At 63.5% G+C, this 22,043-nt stretch overlaps 2 protein-coding genes across 3 annotated transcripts in view; one reads left to right on the top strand and one right to left on the bottom strand.

The window, feature by feature from the left end:
• Positions 1-547: 547 nt before the first annotated feature.
• Positions 548-22,043, bottom strand: part of RSPH14 (radial spoke head 14 homolog) — a 61,814-nt gene continuing 40,318 nt past the window's right edge. Inside the window, exons 5-7 of one of the 2 annotated variants that reach the window (XM_059894467.1) lie at positions 3,037-3,262; positions 2,250-2,386; positions 548-823 (exon numbers count right to left, since the gene is read on the bottom strand). In XM_059894467.1, the coding sequence (XP_059750450.1) occupies positions 585-823; positions 2,250-2,386; positions 3,037-3,262 (602 nt within the window). In that variant the 3' untranslated portion in view covers positions 548-584. Of the gene's footprint in view, positions 824-2,249; positions 2,415-3,036; positions 3,263-22,043 lie in introns of both variants that reach the window. The other variant, XM_059894468.1, reaches the window with a different exon arrangement.
• Positions 9,284-22,043, top strand: part of GNAZ (G protein subunit alpha z) — a 42,160-nt gene continuing 29,400 nt past the window's right edge. The window contains exon 1 of the mRNA XM_059894465.1: positions 9,284-9,343. The gene's annotated coding sequence lies outside the window, so the exon portion shown is untranslated. The remainder of the gene's footprint in view (positions 9,344-22,043) is intronic.

Below are 22,043 nucleotides of genomic sequence, written 5' to 3' on the forward strand. Positions count from 1 at the left end.
CAGGCCAGCCCGAGCTTATGCAGGTGACTTGGCTTTGGAGAACACAGCTGTTTGCGGGGAAGACCTTAAGGAGTTACCCTGAGCTCTGAGCTCTCATCCCTGGGGCGGGGGTGGGGGCCTCTTACAACTCACCCTCCTCCAGCAAGAGCCCACTTGGGGTTGCACCTGTGACCTTCCTTTCTGTCACCCCACGTGGGGAGGGGGCAGACCTGGTGAGCAGGGCCACACCCAGCCACACCCCAAGGGTCTATTCACTAGAGCATCCGGCTCAGGCGGTGCTGCCTGGACCAGCTGTTCCTTCCCCCACCCAGCTCCCTGCCCCCACCTTGTCCCTAGATGCTTGGCCCTGCTCTGTGCTTTCCCAGGGGACTCGACCACAGCAGACAGCAGGGATGCCTCGCACCCGGCCCTGGACCCTGGGTTCAGCCTGTGACCCGGTCCTTCTGGGCCGGGCATTTCCCCTTTGGCAGGAGAGAGGAGAGACATGACCTGCCCCAGAAACATCAGGTGCCATTCAGACCAAGATAAAGAGATTCAGCGCGTTTATTCAGGCGTGGAGTCAGCAGGTGGGGCCGGTAAGAGGCTCAGGGTTTCCACTCAATGACTTTGACGGCGATCTGGGCTGCCCGCTGCACAGCCGCGCTGGTGTCCTCCTCGAGGGCCCGTAAGGTGGGCACGTGGGACTGCAGGAGCTTGCGGCCCTCGGGGGCCTCGGCCAGCATGGTGAGGACCTTAATGGCATTGAGGCGCGCCTTGCTCAAGGATGAGTGCAGTAGCTCCAGCAGTGGACGGATGGCCTCCGCGTCCAGGGCCGCGTACTTCCCTGCAGGGCACCAACGCCAGGCGTTCCTGGGGGGTCCCTGCCCACCTCCCTCGCCCCCCAGCCCTCCCAACGCAGGATCCACACCCTCCCTGCCCCCAGCCTGGGCCCCGCAAGCTCCCCAGCTGGCTTCTCCCCAACCACCAGGTACCTGTCCCGCAACCCAGTCCTCTCTAGGCAGCATGAAGGGTCTTTTGAAAATTAAAATCCAATCGAATGAGAAGGGGAGACGCCCCTCCTTAATCCTTACTTGCTGCCCACCCCCTCACCCGCTGAAACGCCACGCTGCCGCCCCCGCCTCCACCCCCTGCCCCCTGCTCTCCTGCACCGAGCACTCTTCTTTGCTGCCAGACCGTCCAACCCCTTTTGCCCTGCGAGCTCCCCTCTCAGAGGACACTCTGCCCCGGTACTGTGCCCACCGTCTCCCCCAGGTCACTCTTCACTCTGCCGCCCCTGCCAACCTCAGACAGCAGAGGCCGAGACGTCTGGGTCCCCATCGCCCAGCACAGAGCCTGGCCTGTGGCAGGGGCTCAGGGCTCCTCGACTGGAGTGCTAGCTCAGCGAAGTGACCTCACCTCCCCCAAATTCCCATGTTGTCCGGGCTCCCTGAGAGCCCCCCAGCCCTCCAAGCACTCCTACAGGAAGCCCAGGTAAGACACTGACTGCACTGAGGACGCCCGCGAGATCCACGCTCACGGGGAGCCCCACACTGGGGGTCGGCACCCTGACCGCATGATCAATCAGAAACGGGCTGTGGACTCTGGGAAGGCCCCAACCTCTCCCCCTGGTGCGTCTCAGATTTCACCATCAGGACGAACTGGGGAGTGGCAAGCAGTCCCAGCGCTGGGGGGATCTGCAGACTGCTGACTGAGAATCAGAGGCCCAGGTAGTTCTCCGTGGATCAGCAGGGAAGCTCAGGGCATGGGGCTGGCACAGGCATGGGAAGGTCAGACAGCTTTCAGAGGTCCTGCGGGGACCCTAGCCTCCAGGTGGGGAAACCAGCCCAGGCCCTTCCTACCGCCCAGGTCGGGTGACTGAGCATGGAAGCCTGGCTGCTGGGAGTCCGCATGGGGGTTGTAGCCTTACGCTCCTATTCGCCCCCTCCACACTGAGAAAAGTAACATTGATCAGGAAACACGGCAGAAGCAAGGGCTCCAGTGTTTGCTTAGACCTCAGCATAACGGACTCATGAGTGGCAAACGAATCAACCCCAGAATTTCAGCTCACAAGGGGCCGGGGTCAGACGCAGGAATTCCAAAACCATGGAACAGAGGGAATAACAGGGAGGGGCCCCAGGCGGTGGGCCCTCTGTGGCCTGGAAGGAGAGGGCGGAGCCTGGGACCAGGGAGGGGCAGTACTCAGCTTGCTAGGGGGCTGCGGTGACCCCCAACCCTGTAAGCGCCGACGCCCAGCCAGCGGGCAGCCTCACCTTCGGTGGTCACTGTGACGTACATGAGGGCCCCAGCTGCATTGGCCTGCACCTCCTCTTCCTTGTCCTTCAGCAGGTGCACCAGGATGGGGATGACGTCGTGCTGCCACATCTGGTTCTTGCCCTCCAGGGGGATGCTGGGCCAGAGAGGGGGCAGCTGGGTGGCTGCACTTGGAGGAAGAGGGGGACAGGGCCCAGGACCACCCCAGGGGGACACCAGGGGAAAGGACTTGGGTTGAGACCATCCCTGGTGGCCACGCCAGGGTGCAGAGGAGCACTGGTGTGAGGTGTGGGTCCCACCCCGACACTCAGACGACCTGGGAGCACGGCCTGGGGCCATAGGAGGCCAGACCCAGGAGCCAGGGGTGGTGAAATGAAGGGAGGTGGCCACAGCTAAAGCAGCTCTGAGGCTCTGTGATCCTCAGGCTCCAGGCTGGGATTTAGACTGTGATCACAGTGACACTGGGTCACTAGTGACTAGACGCCCGCGGCTCCACGTCCTGACCTGTGAAGGGAGCCACCACCTTCCTCGGAGGAGGTCTAAGTGTGCAGATGGCACCTCCTGTGTTTGCCTTCCTCATGGGAGGGGGACAACCCTCTCGTTTTTGCCAGGAGTGGGGGCTTCCTGGGACACAGGACTGTCAGGGCTAAACCCAGGCCTGGGCAGGCAGATGCCCCAGTGGAGGGCTCCTCTTCCGCCAGGGCACAAGCAGGTGAGGGGAAGCAGGGGCCTGGGGCGCCACTCCTGCCCTCCCCGCTCCGTCCCTTGTCCCCGACCAGGCCTCACCTGACTGCGATTAGTGCTTGGGTGGCTTTGCTGCGGATGTTGCTGTTGGCGCTCAGGAGCTTCTCCTTCAGGAAGGGCACCGCCCGGCTGGCCAGTGCCTCGGTGGCGTCCTCCATCAGGCAGGCGGCCAGCGTGTCCAGGAGGAGCTCCTGGATCCCTTCCTCCTCCCTCTGCAGCTTCCACACCAGCGAGGGGATCAGGCTGCTGTTGACAATGCCCTTGGCGCCTGCAGGACAGGAACGGGCGCTGAGGGTGGGCCATGGGCCACCTCCCACCTGTCACCTGTGCTGGGAGCCAGAGGGTTGGCGGGGGGGGGGGGTGGTATTTGACAAGATAAATTGCAAATCCCCCCCTCCCACTGCCAGGCAGGGGGCCCGAGCAGCCAGCATGTGGCCATGGGTGACTAGCTGGGGTGAGAACCACGAGGACCCCAAAGGTCCAGCCTTTGGTCACCTGTGACTGGGGGCACCAGCCTGAAACAGTGACCTGAGAAGCAGCAGCCTCCTCTGCAGGGCCCAGGCACACGGGGAGCCTCCCTCCCCCGCCAACCACGGTGCAGCAGAGAGAAGGATGGGGGACAGGGCAGGGGGACCCGTCAATTCCCTCCTTCCCATCTGCAACATCTCTGTGATGCTGGAGCCACAGATCAGCCTGGCCAGCCGTGGGGACAGGAAGAAAGCTTGCAGTTGGGTCTGAGGTAGAAGATTTAGAGTGAACAGGCCGGCATCTTAGGTAAAAAGAGCTGTGCCCCCAACCACAGTTGGTGGGCAATCCACAGAGTCTGGCCAAGGGGTCTAAAGGCGCCTGGTGGCCCTCAGGGAGGGGGCTCCACATGGCACAGCTGGGAGAAAATGCAGCGAGCCACCCCCCTTCCACTGTGAACGGTTCTGCCTCACTCCTTCCAGCCTCTACTCCCACCTGGGGGGTCAGTACACGGCTGGCTGCCCAGAGGAGACCCCAGAGATGGCCCAGGCGGCAGCCCAAGGGTGCTCACAAGTGCCCAGAACTGCTGGCAGAGCGGCCGCCACAGGAAGAGAGTGGGCACCGGGGAGGGCAGCCCTTCCCTGCCGCTCTAGGTGTCACTACTGCCCGACAGCCCACCCTCTCCCCGGCCTCCCCAGCAGCCCAGGCTGCCCACCGTGAAGCCATCCAGAGCCCCCATGGAGGTGCCACCAGCGGTCACCTCTGTCTTCCGCCTCCCCAGCTCAACTCTCTAATTTACTCTAGAGAGACAAGTAAACAGGTTCATTAGCCTAAAGGTCTCTGAGTGCCAATTAGCATCAGGGATTTCCTCTTTGAAGACACCACCCAGCCTCCCACCCTCACTCCCCGAGGACATCAAATGGCAGGTGCCTGGGGTTAGGGGGTGGAGAGGCAGGGCAGCATGTCCAGAGGCTCCAGTGCCCCCAGCCAGCTTCTCACTGGGGTGTCCGGTGGAGCCGCTAGCTCTGTCCATTTGTTCTCAGGATGCTCACAACACAGGAAAAGCAGTTTCCTGCTGCTTCAGGAGTACTGGGCTTTTTAAGATTTAATATACACAGATTAAAAAAAAAAAAAAAAGGCCAGGTTGGACTCCTAAATGCATCCAGCTATGTGACCTTAGACAAGTTACTTACCCTCTCTGAACCTGGTTTCCTTATTATTAATACAAGCCCATCTGGCAGGGGGTTGTGCAGTATCAGTGGAGTAGGGGGTGGGAAAGTGCTCTGTGTAAGGGACTGTCACCATGTGCCCAGACACCCAGGCCTGGCACAGCGAGAGTCTCCCAAATACCACCAACATTGAGTTCCAGCTGCAGGCAAGCCTGTGGGTGGGGGTAAGGGCTGAGGAGCAGGATACAGACATAAAAGCTGCACAGTCCCTGCCCTGCAAGAACACCTGTCAGTGGTCCCGAAGCCACCTCTCCTGGGCGCCTGAGGCCTCCCTCCCCTTCAGCCCTGCCCTCCGGCCGGGCCACCACCAGACAGCACATCTGGGCCTCCTGCTCCGGCTCCAGTTCCAGCTCAGGCACCTGCCCCCAGGCTACCTGCCTGCCCCAGCCACAGTCTCACTCGGCCATGACCTGGACGGCCATTGCCCAGCTCACAGGGCAGAGGTGACAATTTGACCTTCCAAGAAGGACTGTGCTGACCGATGGAGGGATAATGTTCCTGACAGGGGGCCACCTGAGCAAAGGCAGGGGGTGAGGGATTTGTGCATTGTCAATCAGGGCTCGATGGTGGCCTCACTTGCACCCGGGTCTGGGCTTCCCGGGAAAGCCCAGGGAAAGGTGCTGCTGTGGGAGCAACAGGATGGGCACAGGCTGGGAGGAGGGCAGAGGGAGGGAGTCAAGGCCGGAAGTTGGAGGTGATCACCTCCACTGCTCCCCCGATTGGTGAGGAAACCAAAGCCCAGAGGGGCAACTGTAGTGCCCAAGGTCATACAGCAGATGGGGGGAGGCCAGGCCTTTAGCCGCCCAGGGTTTTCTTTCCCCGGCATTCATCCTGGGCCTCTGCTCCTAGAAATGCTGAGCACCGGGACCCAGTTCATTTTGAGACAGAGGGAGATTAAAAATAAAACGCGTGCCGGGTGTGCCTCTCTGCTCGTTCACTTTGCTTCTTTTCAGCTAAAAGGAGAGTCGCAGGCCTGGCTATTTATAATTAACCCAGATCTGCAAAGCCTTGTTCTAGTTGGGGGGGGTGGTGCACAGGCCCCCAAAAAGAAACAAATCAGAGAAACCCACCAGGCCCCCGACAGCCTGAGACCTGGCTGGCCGGGTTGGAGTGAGCAGGACAGGTGGGGCATGGAGAAGAGCCGGCCAGGAGGGGGCACCCTCGGGCAGTGGGGAGACCAGTGGGAGAGTCTCCGGGGACCGGTCATTACTGCCTGGGTTGACACATGTAGATGAGGAATTCCAGGTCCTAGGGGCTCTGGATGTGCAGGAAGGGAGGCCTGGGGGAGCCAGGCCTTGTGGGGCAGAGGGGCAACAGTGTGAGGCTCGGGTGTGCTTGGGGAGGGCCCAGACTGGCATGGCTACTGGGCTAGGGTGGGCTGGTTGATGGGCCACAAAGCTCAGCTGGGATTGAGGGTCACTATGCCCCTGGAGTGGAACCCCTGGGGTTGAGGTTTGGCCACTTCCTGGGGGCCACCTCGAAGGGCCCCTCCTCGGCCATCTCTCCCTGCTGGTTGGTGAGGTGCTGGGTGGGCTCAATCACCAGAGCCCCTCCCCCTTTCTTCCTCGGAGCCGAGCTGTGGTCTCCTGGTCCCGTTCTCCCGGCAAGTGAGGACTCAGCCCCGGGAGCACGCATCCACGCCTGGCGCCCGGGCCCCACCATGCCTTATCTCAACTCGCCTGCCCAGCTTTAGCCTCGTGTGTCCCCCACTGACCACCCCCGCCGTGCCTGCCTTTGCTCGTGGGGACCCCTCGCTGTCCTCAGCTTACTCGGCCCCTCAATAGCACGTGACATGCTGACCATGTTTTCCTCCCGAGATACTCCCCCCGTGGCCCTGGGACCTCAGCTCCCCGCTTCCACCTCTCCGGCTGCTCCTCCATGTGCTTAGCAAGCACCCCCCCCCCTCCGGCATCCCCCACAACGTGGTCCTTGGCCCCCACCATCCCCCCTTTCCCCTCCACCAGGGGCAGCTCCTCTCAGGCTGCAGACACCACAAGGCCGTCCACTGACACCAGGTTGCCTGGCCATCCCCCCGCCTAGGCTGAACTCGGCCTCATGGACTGACTTCTCTGCTTTCTTATTTTCTCTGGGCTGACTAGCTGACATTTTTACTTGATTCTGCATTTAGAACGACGCACCCTGTGGGACCAGGCCTACTGTAAATAAACATGAAACAAAAACTTGCCATCCTCCTTCTCCAATTTAAAAAGCTAATCTTCAAACTCTCCAGTGGTTCTTAGGCCAACGCCCCAATCCTATACAAGGGCCACCAGCCCGCTGCGACTGTTCCCTGCCCCGCCCCAGCCTGGCCTTGTGGCATCTTCACGGCTCTGGCCGCACTGGTCCTCTGGGTTCGTCCAGGCCTCACACTCCTTCATGCCCAGCGTCTTCCCCACCGTGGAACGTGCTTCCTCCCGCTCCAGGTCATGGGCACCTCCATCCTGCTCCCCCTGCCACAGAGCCCTGATGGGTCTCCCCCTCCAGGCTTCGCACAACCATCACGGGGGTACTATCGTGCAGGGGGTCTAGCAGGCAGGCTTGGGTCTGTCTAAATGCTAGGACTGTGCCGAGCGCAGAGGAGGTCGTCAGTAAATGCTTGCTGGCTGAAGGCTTACAATCCCTGCTTGACCCTGGGGGAGCTCTCACTTCCAGGGTCAGGGGAGGGGGCAGCAGCCAGCCCCATCGGGCCCCTCCGTGGGCTAGCCCCTCATCTCACACCTGGACTGCTATGCGGGGTCTTCCCATGCTTGCAGCTAGGTTTGCCCCTGCAAACAGCTCACTTCTGACCCCTGGTCCCCCAATTGCCCTCACCATCTCTGAACATGTGTCAACATGCATCTCCTGTCAGAATCACCCTCTAGGGACCATCTATTGTTATATTTGTCTCCTTTTGATAGAAGAGGGAACTGAGGCTCAATAACTCACCCAAGGGTATACTCTCATCCAGGTGAAATAACTCACCCCCAGGGCAGGGCCTGTGCCTGTTTCCTTCCTGCTACCACGGCCATTGGCCTCTGAGTGGACCTCTGGGCAGAGGCCCAGCCTGACCCAGCCTGGCGGTGTGGAGGACACGCACACAAAGGAGCCCACTATAGTCGGCCACTTTCCACTGGTCCTCAGGGGCCACCCCGAGCCAGCATGTGCCAGGTCTAGTCTAGGTCCGCCTCAAGATGCCCATCACCAACATCTGTCCCGTCTCTGACTGTTTAGGCAGCACCTTCACAGGTGTGCAACGTCGCTGGGGGATGTAGTGCAATGGTCTCCATTTCACAGCAGAGGAAACACTCTCAGAGAGGTTAGGGGATGACATTGAGATGCCACAGTGTCCAGCTGGCAGAGCTGGTCCCTGCCTTCTGACCACAGGCCTGGCCCTATCTCCCTCTGCCAACGGTCCGTTCCAGTGCTTCTGTCCACCAGTGGGGTGATCCTAGTAATAGGACCATGGAGGTGTAGGGTGATAGGGAAGTGTTAGCGGGGAACATCTGCATTTACCTGGATGCTCTGGGGTGCACAGAACTTCAGGTTACAGTGATGGAAAGGACAGAGAGTGGCACTAATGTCTTGGTTCTGGCCTGAGTCTTTAACGCACAGGAGTGAGGGGCTCCTGGCTCTGAGGCCCACAGATTGGCTCCCCCTGAAATTGAAAGCAGAAGTTGGCAGGTGCCCTTTGGTGCATTTTGCTGAGCACCAATGCCTTCTGTGAGCTTCCCAAAGGCGCCCATGGGACCCTAGCCTCAACTGAGCTGGCTCCCTCCCGCCTCTCTGGTCTGGGGGACCGCTCCTGGGCCCCCCTCCTGTCCCCCCTTCTAAGGCAACCTTCCGTGGCCAGGATTGCCAGGGACCCTGAAGAGCCCTTACCTGCTGCAGGCGCGAGCAGCAAAGATGACTAATGCCCCCTCCCATCGCTGCAAAACGTCACCGGCGTAAACCTTTAGGATTTGAACAGCCCTTTCACACGTCCTAGCCTACTGTCGCGACAACTCAGGGAAGCAGGTGCCACTAGCCCCACTTTGCAAACAGGCTCATTAGAGGTCAGTCAGTTGTCCAAGGTCGCGGAGCTCAGAAAGGGCAGACAGCGTTCGAATTTGGGCCAGGAAGGCGGGCGGGGCCGGGCCCATCCACTGCTCTCCGGCTCGGCCTCCCGCGGGGTGGGCGCCCGGCCTCGGCGCAGCGGGATCGCAGGGACCCCGGTGCCCGCGGCGGTGGCAGCGGCTGCCAGACCCCGGCACGCGCGGAGCCGAGGCCCCGCCCCTGCCCGTCGTCATTGGTCTGCGGGCGCGTCCGTCAGCCGCTCAAGCCCAATGGGCGGCGGGCCGGCGCTCGTGGCGGAGCTGTGGCGCCCTGAGCGTGGACTCCGGCGGGCGCGCGGCTCCCCGCCCGCGGTTGGCCCGGCAACGCGCTGCGCTCGCGGCTCCGCCCCCTGCCGGCGGCGCGGCGCGGGGCGGGCGGACCCGCGGGCGGCGGCGCGGGCGGCGCGGGAGAGCGGGCGGAGGGAGCCAGGCCGGCGGAGCGTGTGCGCCGCCCGCGGCCCGGTCACGTCCCCGCGCGGGCGCCTCCGCCCGCGTCGTGCGGAACGAGGGCGCCGCGACCCGCGCTCGCCGCCCCGCCCCGCGCCGCCGGAGCAGCTCGGCCACGCACCGCGCCGCGGCCCGGAGGTGAGTGAGCGGCCCCGAGGCCGGGGCACGCGGCGGACCTGGGGACCGGGGGCGCGGCCGGGGGCCAACCCGCCCGCACCGAACTCCGCCCGGGCCTTTGTGCCGGGGCCCCGCCCGAGCGGGGGGCGCCGGGCGCGACGGCCGGGATGCGGGCCTGGTGGGGGCGGCGCGGCGGGGGTGCCCGCGCGATGGGCAGGGGCGCCGCGGGCAGGCAGGTGCTGGGAGGGGCGCCTGGGCCCAGGAAGGCGGGCAGGGGCCCAGGGCTGCCACTGGTGCGGGGCCGGGCCGGCGACCTGCGGGAGAGGCGCCCGGCGGGGTCTCCCGGGGGGCAGCGGGAGCGCCGGCGCGTGGCTCTGGCTGAAACGGAGGCGAGGGCCCCGGAGGCCTGGGCCCGGGGACGCACGGCTCGCTGTTTTCGGTCACCGCTCTTGCAGCGAGCAGGTTCCTCGGAGGCATTTAGAGCGAGAGGCGAGTATCGACCCGCTGCGATTGTGATAGGTTCCCGGCTCGATATTTTTTCCCTTAAAAGGCGGTGGGGGCTTGGGGTGGGGGGGAGGGCCTCGGGCCGGGGCTCAGCGTCCTGCCGGGGACCCGAGGGGCTCTGGCTTCAGGGCGGCGCTGAGCCTCTCTGGGCGTTGGTGGCAGGATTCTGCCGAGGCCGAGAATTGGGGTTCTCTGTGACCAGAGAAGAGGATGGGAAGGCGGCGCCCAGGCCGGGGAGTCCGTGTCTGGGGATGGAGGGACCCGCCTTGGGGGAAATCTGCTCGTTTGGGGAGGCATCTGTCCCCTGACCGCCCCTTTCTGCCCAAGTGATCTCCCTGCCCTGGGGATCGAGTCCCTCTGCCTTCTGCTCAGTCTGGAGGAGGCTCCTTGGCCAAATTCAATTAAGCAAATGTTTACTGAGCAGTTGCTCCCCTGGGGCCTGGTGCTGGGGTGGGAGTGAACTGGCCCTGCCCTCCTGGGACTGACTCACCGCCCCCACGGGGGAGAAGCGTCTCTGCTCAGAGAACCCAGCCCTGAAGGTGGGTGTTGGGGCCCCGAGTGGGGCCGGGGTCGGACGGGCCTGTGGGCAAAGTGACATTTGAACTGGAGCTTGAAGGACACGGTCACGGTTGGGGTGGGCATTGCGGGCAGAGGGGAGAGCGTGGACGGAAGCACAGAGAGGGCGCTCAGGCAGTCCAGTCTGGCAGGAGCACAAGAGGTCAGGCGGGAAAGGGCGGAGGCTGCCCAGGGCTGGGGCCGCTGGGGGAAACAGATGACCCTGGAGCCTGCTTCAGTGGTGGCCGCAGTCTCCTCACCTGTGCAAAGAGCAGCTCCGTGACCCAGAACCGAGTGGGCCTGGAGAAGAGCCGGGAAGACCCTGAGGGCTGCTCGTAGCCTAGGACCGCCCTTCCAGGCAGGGCCAGGGTCCTGGGTAACCAACCCCTGGCCTCCTTCCTGGCCAGCATGGAGGATGATGTTGAGCTGGTGGCTCTGTCCCTTTGGGGCGTGGACGTTCGTGAGCAGTAACCGTGGAGACGTGGGAGTCTCCATGCAGCGGCTGATGGTGAGGGAGGGCCTGGCCATGCCCGGATGCAGTGGTGCGCCTTCAGCATTCCCCGTGCTTCAGGGTCGATGGACAAGATGCTGGCATTTGGCTTAAAGCTCTTGTGTGTCATACCAGACCCTGATTTTCTGAGATGGGAGGTGAATAAAACAGTCCCTCCCCCTCGGAAGGCTGGTGTTACCTTCTGCTGTAGATCTGCTGGCTTGCCCGCTGCCGGGGAGGTTTTTCCCTCTGAAGGGGCTGTTTGTCACTCATCTGTGTAGCGTGCCCCCTCCCTGACCCACCCCCAGCCACACACTGGCTTCTGGCCGAGGCCCAGCTTGCTGCAAGGAGAGCAGGGCCCCTGCCTGCCCTCGTGAGGGTGCGTGCTCAGCACGATGGAGCTGCCTTGCTCCATGCTGTCGCCCGGCCCCTTTCTGGGGGCCTGCTATGAGACTCCAGATTTGGGACACGGGGAATGAATTCCCCGTTCTGTCCCCAACTCCTCAGCTCTTCTGTCTCCTGGAGTCCCAGGAGGAGAAGCACCCTGACTGGCTCTTAGGAGCTTCTAGGGCAATTCCAGGAACTTCTGGGTAAGCAGGAGGACTTGACAGGGCTGCCCAGGGCCCCTGCAGGGAGGCCGGTGGGATGCAGGGGCGAACGGCAGGGAAGGCTGGCCTCAACCCAGCCGCGTGGCTGTCTTGTGTGCACATGCAATGACCGAGTGCCGCACTTTCCCCACTGGTCATGAGGACAAGGCAGCCCTGACTGCCCCATGCTGGCCCTCTGAAGACCCAAAATTCTGTGCGGCTGTAGGGTATTTTCCCTGCTGCCGACCGTGGCTGGGCTTGCAGGAACCCTGGAGGAGGCAGATTAGCACACTGCACCCTCAGGAAGGAAACCCGGGGTAACTGAGCCCCAGGGGCAGTCCTGTGGGCTGGCAGGGCAGAGGGCACAGGGAAGTGGACAGAGGCATCAGGGCAGACGCTGAGGGTCAGCCCAGGTAGGAGCCCAGAGCGGTGGCCTGACAGCTTGTGCAGACTCGGGGGCGGTGGAGGCGGGGAGCCCCAGTGGAGGCAGCAGAAGACCTGGGTCAGGCCTGGCCCTGCGCACCACCCCCCTCCCGCCCAGCCCCATCCTCTACGAGCCTCCTCATCCTCACCACAAACAGAGCCAAGAGTGCCCTGCCCATCCCCGCACGGTCCTCCCCACATCCACGCTGGCAGGGGAGGTGCCTCCCAGGAGCGAACTGACAGGGACTAACTCACAGGGACCATCTGGATCCCTGGGCTCGCGGGGGAGCCAAGGGAACGGAACCTCACCCGTTCGCTCGGCTCAGCCGTTCGTTCCTTTGGCTGATCTTTACCAGCACCTGCAAGGGCTAGGGCCATGCCCGGCGCAGGGACACGGCAGGGGGCAGGGCACACAGCACCCATTCCCGTGGCGCTCCCTGAGACCCAGAAGGTTGACAAACACCCGAGTAGCTGAATGCCAGGCAGGACAAAGGCCGTGAAGAGCCTAAAGCAGAGGGGAGTGGGGGTCCTGTGTGGAGGGGCCATTGGCACAGCACCATGGAGAGGCCATGGGTGAGTTGTGAGACCGACGAAGAGCACCAGGAGGGAGGATGGCAGGTGCAAAGGCCCTGAGGCCAATGCACTTCTGCAGCTGGAGGCCACCCTGCCCCCCAAGGTCAGGTGGCTGGAGCCCGGGATGGGGGGCGGGGGCGGGGTTGTGGAGCAGGTCAGGTAGGATTACGCTTTTAAAGGACCCGTCTGGCAGATGGCATGGGGGCCGCTACAGCATTCGGGGTGAGGGGCTGCTGACCCAGTGGGGTGGGAGCAGAAGCGGTACTGAGAAGTGGTCGGATGCAGGATTTAGCTTAACAAGGACCTGCTGATGGAGAAGAGGAAAGGACCGCTCTGGAAGGACAGAGTTGGCCTTGGCGAGGAGGAAGACTCAGACGCATCGTGAGAGGTGGGGAATCGGGAGTTGGGTTAGACCCAGGTGGACGTGGGCATACATGGCAGTCAGAGGGGAGAGCCAGGCTGGAACTGGAGACCTGGAGTCCCCCCACCAAGAGTTGGGGGGCAGGGGCCGGCAAGGTCACTCAGGGATCAAGGGCAGGTGGGACCAGAAGGGGCAGAGCCAGGCCTCGGGCCCCATGGCTCAGAGCTGAGCTGAGATTCCAGGGGCTGCACAGGAGGGTGTTCCTGGGAGGGTGGGTCCCCTGCAGTGGGCCTGGGGTGCATGGGGGCTAAGCAACATGGGCAGGACTGGCTACACAATTTGGGGGTCCCTTGTTAAAAATGATTAAGCATTTCAGGACAGTGACAGCAGAGTGTCAGGCTGGGCATGGCGCGCATGTGCACGCCTGGGAAGGCCAGTTGTGGTGGCTGCCAGGACGGTGCCCTGGGCCGGCGACCACTCTGCCCTTCACCTGCCTCCCATGGGCAGGTGGGCTGTGTCGGGCACCTCGGGCCATGGCGGCTGCACCCTGGCCTCTGTGAGCGGCGCTTCTCCCCCTCTGTCCGTGGACCCCCGGCCTCCGTCCCTCGGGCAGGAGACACAGCCAGCTGGTAGAGGGCTGGGCAGCCTGTTGACAGGAGCGGGTGCATGTGGCGGGTGGCCTCACACACAATGGCTTCCTTGAGTTCGGCTCTTTTCTGAAGGAACCTGCTACATCACAGAGTTTTGAGTTATTTGCTTCTAAATTAAGGTATAACTCTCTTTTAGAGATGTCCCCGGAGAATCCATCAGAAAGTGCTAAGGAGTGAGGCTGTTAAAATCCGCGGTGCGGTGCTGGGGGTGGGGTGGGGGGAAGTGGTGGCAGACTGTCGAGCCCAGCGCACCCTCCAGCAGCTGCTGACCAGCACGCACCCTCCCCAGGCTCCCCCGGCCCCCGCCTCTACTGGCCGTGCGGCGGCAGTCAGAGCCCAGCTGCAGAAGGAGCCCCTGCCTTGCCGAGCCCCCTGCCCTGGGAGTGGTGACGGTCAGGTCGTGGCGTTGGGTGGAGGGGAGCGGCCGCATGTGTCGTGTCCCCCAGAGCCCCCGGGCAGGCGTTTGTGGAGGGCAGGGACGCTCACTTTCTCCTCTCACAGCCTGTTCCGCCAAGAAGGGGCCTATTTTTACCTCGGTTTTCTCCTCTCGGTGGAGGAGACTGGGACCCGGGGAGGTGGGGTGGCTCCTGAGTGGGCACCGGCCGGCCCAGACCCCGGGTGGGTGTCCAGGGACCCTGAGGGCTTCTCAGCAGCCCGGGTGGCCCCCCCTTCCTGCAGGCAGCCTGCCTCCGTCCACCCTGGGGTCCCCAGGGGTCCAGGAGGGCTGACTGGTGGGGCTGCTGTGCTGGAGGCTGGCGTGGCGCTGGGGCCAGTGCTAAGGTTCTGGCTGTGGCCTGGTCCTTTCCACTGGGAGGACTGCATCATCACAGCTGCTCTTTCTTCTCACCAGTGGCTCTCAGGCTGGGTCCACACACAACTTGAGGTGTCCAGGAGGAGGCTCTCAGGCCTCCTAATTCTGTTTTCCCGTTGGGGGCCTCTGTCTGGAACAGCGCCTGTGTCCACACCCGCACAGATCCTGTGCCCCTTCCTGCACGTACCCCAGTGTAACCGCTGCCTGTTTTCTTTGTCTGTGCTTGTTCTCCGTCTCTCTCCTGGACCTGAACATAAGCTCTGTGAGGTCAAGACCTTCGTCTGCTGTTCATCACTGAGAACCTGGCCCCCAGAGCCCGGCCTAGCCCTCAGCAGGGAGCCAGGAAACGGCTGTCAAAGGGGGCCACGAACGTGGCAGGTGAGCAGGCCTCCTGGCGGCTGCAGCCTTCACGTTGGAGAACTGTGGCTCCAGCCCAGTCCTCTGCTCCCGTGAGGTGTGCCTGCCGGTTGACAAACACAAACCACCCGCAGGTGGACAACCACTGGCTGGGCGCCCATCAGGCCCGACTGGTTCACTCACGAGCCAGAGGCAGGCAGGCTGCCCAGCTTCTCACGCTGCCATCACAGGCCCAGGTCCCCCCACCGGGGGTCAGACGCCTCCGGCTGACACTGGTCCCTCAGTGACGCCGTGTGACTCGGTGAGGCCCTAGTTAGTCTGGGAGATGTGCGGTCATGACATTTAGAGTCGCGTCCATGGGAAAGTGTGCTCGGAAGGCGAGGGGAGATCCTGGTGGTGGGAAAGGACCACGGCGCCCACAGTGACCACAAGATGACCAAGTGGCCTTTCCAGACAGCCCTTGTGCTCCAGGATGAGCTCAGCAGGGAGCTCGGTGAAGGGCAAAGAACACTGAATGGGAAGCCGGGAGACCTGGGCTTACTCCACCTGCAGTGTAGACACGGTGAATCCTCTTCACTCTGGGCCTCTGTATCCTCACCTTCAGATCAGGCTGGGTCGAGGGTGCAGGTAGTCTTCATTTCTTACTCCAGCTCTGGAGGGGCTGCCCAAAGCAGTGTTGAGAAGGATTCTGAGGCTGTGTGGTGGCTCAGAGGAAAGTGGTCGTGGTTGATTAGTGGTGTCTGCAGTGGTACAGGAAGCGGGATTTAGCCGTTCTTTCCAGGGGCTGCTCGAGCCTACACACCGCGCCCTCCCTCCTGCCCAGCAGCTCCAGCTCATCCTCCTACCCGTGGCAGCCTCTCCATACCCTGGTCGAGTGAATGAGCAGGTGATTGAGCCTCGTGCTCAGCTCTGCTTGGCCTAGAGCCCTGAGAAGCCTGCCTGGAGCCGGGAGACCAGGTAACCCCTGGCCGTGCTAACCGGTGCTAACGTGCTAACCGGTGTGGTTCCAGCTCTGGGTGTTGTAGGAGTGGGGACAGTGCAGGAGGAGGGGGTGGGTGACGGGCAGGGCCGTGGTGTGAGTCCCAGGCTCTCAAGGATGGGTCACCAGGCTTCACCAGGGATGAAGATGAGAAAAGGCTCCAAGCTGCCAGGAGGGGCCCCTGAAGACCCTGTCAAGGACTTGACACCTGCAGCCCTCACCCTGGCTCCAGCAGGCCCTCGTGACCCCAGCTGGTGTTGCGCACCCCGCCCCATCCCCGCCCTGCCACTGTGCCAGCGAGGCTGTGGGCGGGGCAGGGCAGGGCAGTGTGGAAGGGGCCAGGCCAGGGAAGGAGCAGTCCCCACCTGAGGACCTTTCTCAGGTCGTCTACCTCTGTGCTGACCGAGGGGCTGGCCCTCACGCCTCCTCCCTGCCCCTGCATGGCACATCCTCTGTGACCCCAGCTGTCCCACTGTGTGTGGCCTCTGGCCTGCCCACCTGTCCCCTCTTGCTTCCTGTGGCCCCACAGAGAGACCGCCACCGCCAGCCAGCCTACTATCTGGCCCTCTTCAGTGCTTCTGGGTGCAGTGGCTCTGTCCCTGAGCTGGGCTTTCCTCCAACGTGGTCGCCCCCCTCACCCGCTCCGTTACCTCTGATATGCTGTGCAAACATATTTCTCGATAAAATGCTGGGAAGAAAAATAATTAGAGTGTTGCCTCCATTATCCAATTTCTGATTAATCAAACTCTCTTTGTCCTCGGCCAAAATCTGTTCATTTCCCTTAAACAATGGGCCAGTGCCAGGCATCGATTTCCTCTGTGTTAACACCACGCACGCATGCACATCCCCGGCCCTGGCCCTGGCCCTGCCCCTGCCCCTACCCCGTGGCGGGGAGGAGGGAGGCACAGACGGGGCCGCCCTGAGCCCCCAGCACCACCCTCTGCCTCCAGGAAGCTCCACGACCTCGACGCACCCACCATCCCAGCTCCAACTCCCTGGCTGGGCTCAGCCCCACGTGGCCTTGGTCTCCAGGTGCATTAGTCTTGTTGCTGGTGGTTCTGGGCTCTCCTGGGGCAGGAGATGGAGGGATGGAGGGCTGGTGCCGAGTGGTGGAGGGTGTGGCTGCTGGGGACTGGGCAGAAGGGTGAACTGCAGCCCCAGCTCTGGGGGGACCAGGACTTTGGGACGCGTCCCCCTCACTGGTGCAGGACGGCTGGGGCTGGGCCAGGAGGCCAGGGATGGGGGCCGGGGCCTGTGAGGGGGCCTCAGGGTGCGGATGGGGGCGTGCTTTCAGTGACAGCCGCAGAAACGCAGTGCTCATAGGCTCACCAGATGGGGGGCTCCCTGGGTGGGGGGCTCAGAAGCAGGGCAGAGTCAGGGTCGGTCCGGGCCACGCACCACCGTGTCCATCAGGGGAAGGCCAAAAGGCCTTGCTAGAAGACTTCCCAGAAGTCCCTGCTGGCCCCTGCCTGCCCTGAGTTGGCCCCTCCCTCACTCAGTACAAAGGGCTGGAGTGGATTTATCAGCACCTGCTTCCTGCCACTTACTTCTGGGCCATGGGACGCATTAGTGACAAACAGACCAGAGCCCCTGCCCCGTAAAGCCCCTGCCCCGTGGAGCCAGCGTCTGTAAGCATGATGGGGCGGGAAACATGATAAGCGAGTCACACAGCAGGTTAGAAAGCGACAATGCTGTGTGTGTTTGGGGCGTCATAAATAGGATGGGCGGGGTGCCTCCGAGGAGGGGACCCCCGAGCCGCTGGAGCGGATGCAGTGGCTCTCTGGACAGAGGATGTTCCCGGTGGAGGGAAGAGCCAGTGCAGAGGCCCTGAGCTGTCGGGACAGCACAGCAGGAGGGCTGGGGGTCAGGAGTGGGGAGTGGAGGGAGCATGAGGGTGGGTCAGGGGGTCAGGGCTGGTCGCAGAGCCTCGGGGCCACAGAAGGACTTGGACTCCAGCTCCGAACTGAGATAGATGTCTGGCCTGCTGCGGGAAGGTTTTGAGCACAGGAGAGACTCCGCCTTGTGTTTTTACAGGGATCCCCTGTCCGCCCCGTCGGGAGGAGCAGAGTGTGGGGGTGGGATGGGTCGCTGGGGCAGTCCAGAGGAGGGGCTGAGGGTCGGGCTCCAGGCAGAGGCCCCTGAGGTCAGGCCCAGCCCTGAGCTGAGGCCTTGGGCCTGTTAGGAAGGGGTGGGGGAACAGAGGGAGGTGTGCTGGGCACACGCTAGCCAGTGCCCCCAGCTCCCCTTCCACTGCCTGCTTACAGGAACTACCCTTCCCTCCGAGTGGGGCAGCACTGATTTCATTCATGCTCCGGAGCTCCCTGTCGGTCAGGCCGAGGCGAGGCGAAGCGGTGGCAGAATCCACACCTTCGCCCGGTTCCCAATGGGGCCCGTCCTGCGACCCAACCCCCTCAGCTTGCGTCCTCGACCAATCATGTGCCTGAGAATCCCTGTCTCAGCCTCTGCTTCTCGAGAACCCCGTCCAGACAGGGTCAAGGCCACTGTGGGCTTGAACACTCCCGGGGGTGGCCTGTCTCAGAGGGGAGGACCGGGGCCAGCCGCTGAGAGTGACCTGGGGCAGCCGCCGGCCTCGAGAGGACCCACGGGGCTGGACAGTGTGCATGTTCTGGGCCCTTCCTTGGACCTGGGAGTGGGCTAGGCATCTGACGTTTTTGAGCCACACTGGCCTGGAGACTGAGATCCTGCAGCCTGCAGGTCTGCGTGTGATTAGGAGGCTGGGGAAGGAGGCGGTGAGAAGGGCATGGAAGGAAAAGGGGCTGGACGGAGGTGGTGCTCACCTTCCAGGTGAGAAAAAACAAGAAAGGAGCTGTGAGGGAAGGGAGCCTATAGAGCCCTCGCCAGAGAGGGTCCCACCTGCCACCTGGGGTTGGCCAGGGCAGGGGCTGGGATCATGGGGGGCCACGCACAGAGGCAGAGCACAGGAAAATCAGTCCCCACCCAGCCCAGGGGCCTGAGTGACAGTCAGCAGTTCCCTTGGCTGCGGAAACCTAGGGCCAGGCTCTTGGTGAGTGCACCTCCTTCCCCTTGAGTGTGGAACCTTCCGGTGTTGTTTATTTATTTACTCCAGGCCTGGAGAAATCTCTGGCCTGGTTTCCTCCTGAGTCAGTGTTCCTCAGGCGATGCTATGACATCTCGTCGGGTCGGCCGTGGCAGCTGTGGGCCGGAAGGCTGCACACGTGGCTGGGGCGTCCAGAGCCACGGGACAGTGCAGGGCCAAGGGAAGGGCCTCTCCTGTCACCTGTAGCGGTCCTGAGGCCAAGGGGCTGCCTGGCCAGGGCAGAGCCAGTTGTTGGAGCCTGTCTGCTGCTGGGGGCGCTGACCACCAGCCCCTGTCCTCCTCCCATCTGCTTGGACTCTGGCTCCAAAATAAGCAGGGAACAAGGAGGAGGCAAAGTAAAGGGGCTGCTTTTAAGGGGAGACCCACTGTGGGTCTGGCAGGCAGGCTGGGGTGTGTGGATAAGCTCACCCGGAGCCTGGTCCAGTGGGCTGGGGGGTGGCTGTCGGGGTCCCCAAGCCAGCAGTGTCTCTGTTCCGTGTATCTTCCTGAGCACCTGCTCAGAGGGAAGTGGAGCTGGGGCCCTGGGGAGGGGGCACGGGGGTCAGGTGCGGCCGGGCAGGAGGAGCCAGCGGCTGAGGAAGGGCCGTCCTGCGTTAGGTGTGGTTCCACGGCCCAGCAGGGGCGCCAGACACTGGGCTCAAGGTCACTCTGGGCAGGTGATAAGTCCAGCTGGTGCTGCAGTGGCCGGGGTCGCTCAGGAGGGAGGCTCTTGCTGGCCTCCGGGGGGATGTTCTCAGCTGGGTGGCGGGGCGGGCAGGGCGCTGTGGGTGTGGGGGTAGGAGACGCAACCAGGGAGGCCGGCTTTGCCCAGAGGGCAGCTTCCGGGAGGGCGGCCTGTCCCTGTCCCCTTCCAGTGTTACTGGCATCAAGGTAAGCAGGGGTCATCTCAGAGCGAAACGTGTGGCTTTTTAGTCCAGAAGTACGTGTTGTTTTATCAAAAACCATCAAAGCGGTTGGATTCTGCGGTGTGTGATGTCGGCCAGGCCCACGAGCTGTAGGGTATGAGGGAGGCGTGGCCTGCGCTTGCTTTGCGGGCCTTTCCAGGGAAGCCCCGTGCCAGTATCCTCCCTGATGCCTGGATTCAGGCTGGTGATGCAACCCGTGCCCGCCTCCTGCCACCAGTGGCAGCTCCCTGGGAGAACAGGGGTCTCCGGGGGGGCAGTTTCTGCCCTCTGGCCCTTGGGGGGGGGGTCCCTGCCAGGGCAGCCATCTCTGAGCTGCTCCCTAGGGAACTGTGGGAGGGACGCTCCTGGGGTGGACCTGCCCTGAGCTGGGCCCAGGCCAGGCAGGCTCCCCCACTGCCCAGCCGAGCCCTTGGGCAGTGTCACCCCAGCTGTCCCCACCCTGGCCCCATCCCCTCCCCCGCATGACTGGTGGCTTCTTGTCATCTGTCTCCTCCAGCGTCACCTCCTTGGACCTCCCCCCGTCCCACTAGTTGGACGCCCGCCACACACACCTTCTCCCCTTCTCCATGGCACTGCTCTTCACCAGTCCCCCCACCAGAACACAAGCCCCTTGGTGCCCAGACTCACCCCATGTCCCCAAGCTCAGAGCAGAGCCTGACACACAGGCTCTGCCCCCCGAGGGTACCGTGATGATCAGACAGGGCCCAGGGTCGACTGATGGCCTACTGGGAGGGCCGGGGGGGCCCTGATGGGATGGAACTAGCGGATCAGGGGTGGAGCACTTTTCTGAGACAAGAGATGGCATCTGTCCTGAGTGAGGCCGTGGGGTGCAGCGCTGACGCCACCGCCCAGGGGTCCCAGCGGGGAGGGGCTCAGGCCCGGGTATACTCTTCTGCATCCCAGGGGCCGGGCGGCCACCAAACCATGGAGGTGGCCTGAGGCCACAGCTGTGAGCAGCAGCCCCACCACCCTCCTCCAGTAAGGCAGCCTTTCTTCTCTTTCTGTCCTTTTCCTTCAAGGGGAAAATACCAGTTTGGACCTCCCCCCGCCCACCCTGATCCCGTTGTTCAGGAGGAGCAGGGCCACAGCCTCCCTGGCAACACCCTGGTTGGCAGCTGCGACCCCACTTCTGTTCTGGGTTCCTACTGTCTGAGCTGTGACTCGGGCTTTCCGTTCAAAGCAGGAACACGAGGCCAGTTTTAAAGCACAGATGCCTAAGTGAAAACGCAAGTCAGTTTAAGGAAAACCACGGGGTAAATGACAGAGCAGGTGACCAGTGGTACTGTGGGTGCCGGGGGTCCTGGGGGTCGGAGGACCCATGGGCCCGAGCCCTGCAGGCCCCCGCAGGCAGCCCCGAGGAAGTCGCTCCCTCCCCAAACCTCAGTTTCCACACCTGAGGTGCCGTGCCCAGCTCTGGACACCCCGCAAAGCTGAGGCAGGGAGCCGTACTCTCGGGACAGAGGTTCAGGCCGCCCCCCCCTGGGGGGGGGCCCCGGCGGCTGAGGGTGCAGCCAGGCCCTCTCCCTGGCCCCCCGGTGCCCAGCTCCCCCGGGATGGCCCCTCCCTGAGGCCCAGCCCTCAGCTGCCCTGAGTCCGAGGACACATGCAAACGGCCCCTTGGGGTCTGCGGGCCCGGGCTGGCCGGGCAGGGGCTGTTGCGCCCAGAGGTAAAAGGCCCGTCGTGGGGCCGCAGCTTGAGTTCAGGCGGGTGGAGGTGGGGAGCAGAGGGGCGGGGGGTGGTCAGAAGCGTGCAGACAAAGGACATGGGCCTGTTGGGTGCCACGGGCCGGTCTAGGCTGGACTCGAGAAGACCCAACAAGGGGCGCACAGGGGCCTGGCACTCAGGCTCAAGTGTCCACCCAAAGCGGAACTCTGGGCTCCAGCTCACCGGGCGTGCATGGGCAGTGGGAAACGGGTCCTTCTTAAGAGGGGAGGACACAGGTCAGCGGTGACGGCCACAGGGAGGGAGCTGATGCGGGGATGGCAGTTCTGCAGGGCGGGGAGAGGGACCCACTCTTCAGAAGATGGAAACGACTTGAGTGGTTCAGGCCCAGGAGGCCAGCGGCAGAGGCGTGTGTGGACAGGACACGGGCGTTGGGACTCAGGCAGGCCCCCCCCTCTACAGAAGGCTGCAGGGGCCCAGGAGCAGCTGCAGGTGGAGGGGGGACAGCGGTGCTGAGTCACAGCCCCACCCAGCTCCGCGGGGGGCAAGGGGCAGGCTCTGGGGGTGGAAAAGCCCAGGACCTCAGACAGCCCTGGTCCCCGCTCTGGCGCTGGGGACTCGCTGGCTGGGGCGTCAGGTGGGTGGTCTCACTTGGCCTTGCTGGCCCTGTGACCTGGGCTGCCCTCGGCCCTGGGGTCCTCCCCCCACCCCCCGCACAGCTGGCCACCTGAGTGACCTCTGCTTGGGCCTCAAACGCCCCCTCTCAAGCACACCCTGATCTAGT

The sequence above is a fragment of the Balaenoptera ricei genome, chromosome 14 (assembly GCF_028023285.1).
Source record: "Balaenoptera ricei isolate mBalRic1 chromosome 14, mBalRic1.hap2, whole genome shotgun sequence".
NCBI classification, from domain to species: Eukaryota; Metazoa; Chordata; class Mammalia; order Artiodactyla; family Balaenopteridae; genus Balaenoptera; species Balaenoptera ricei.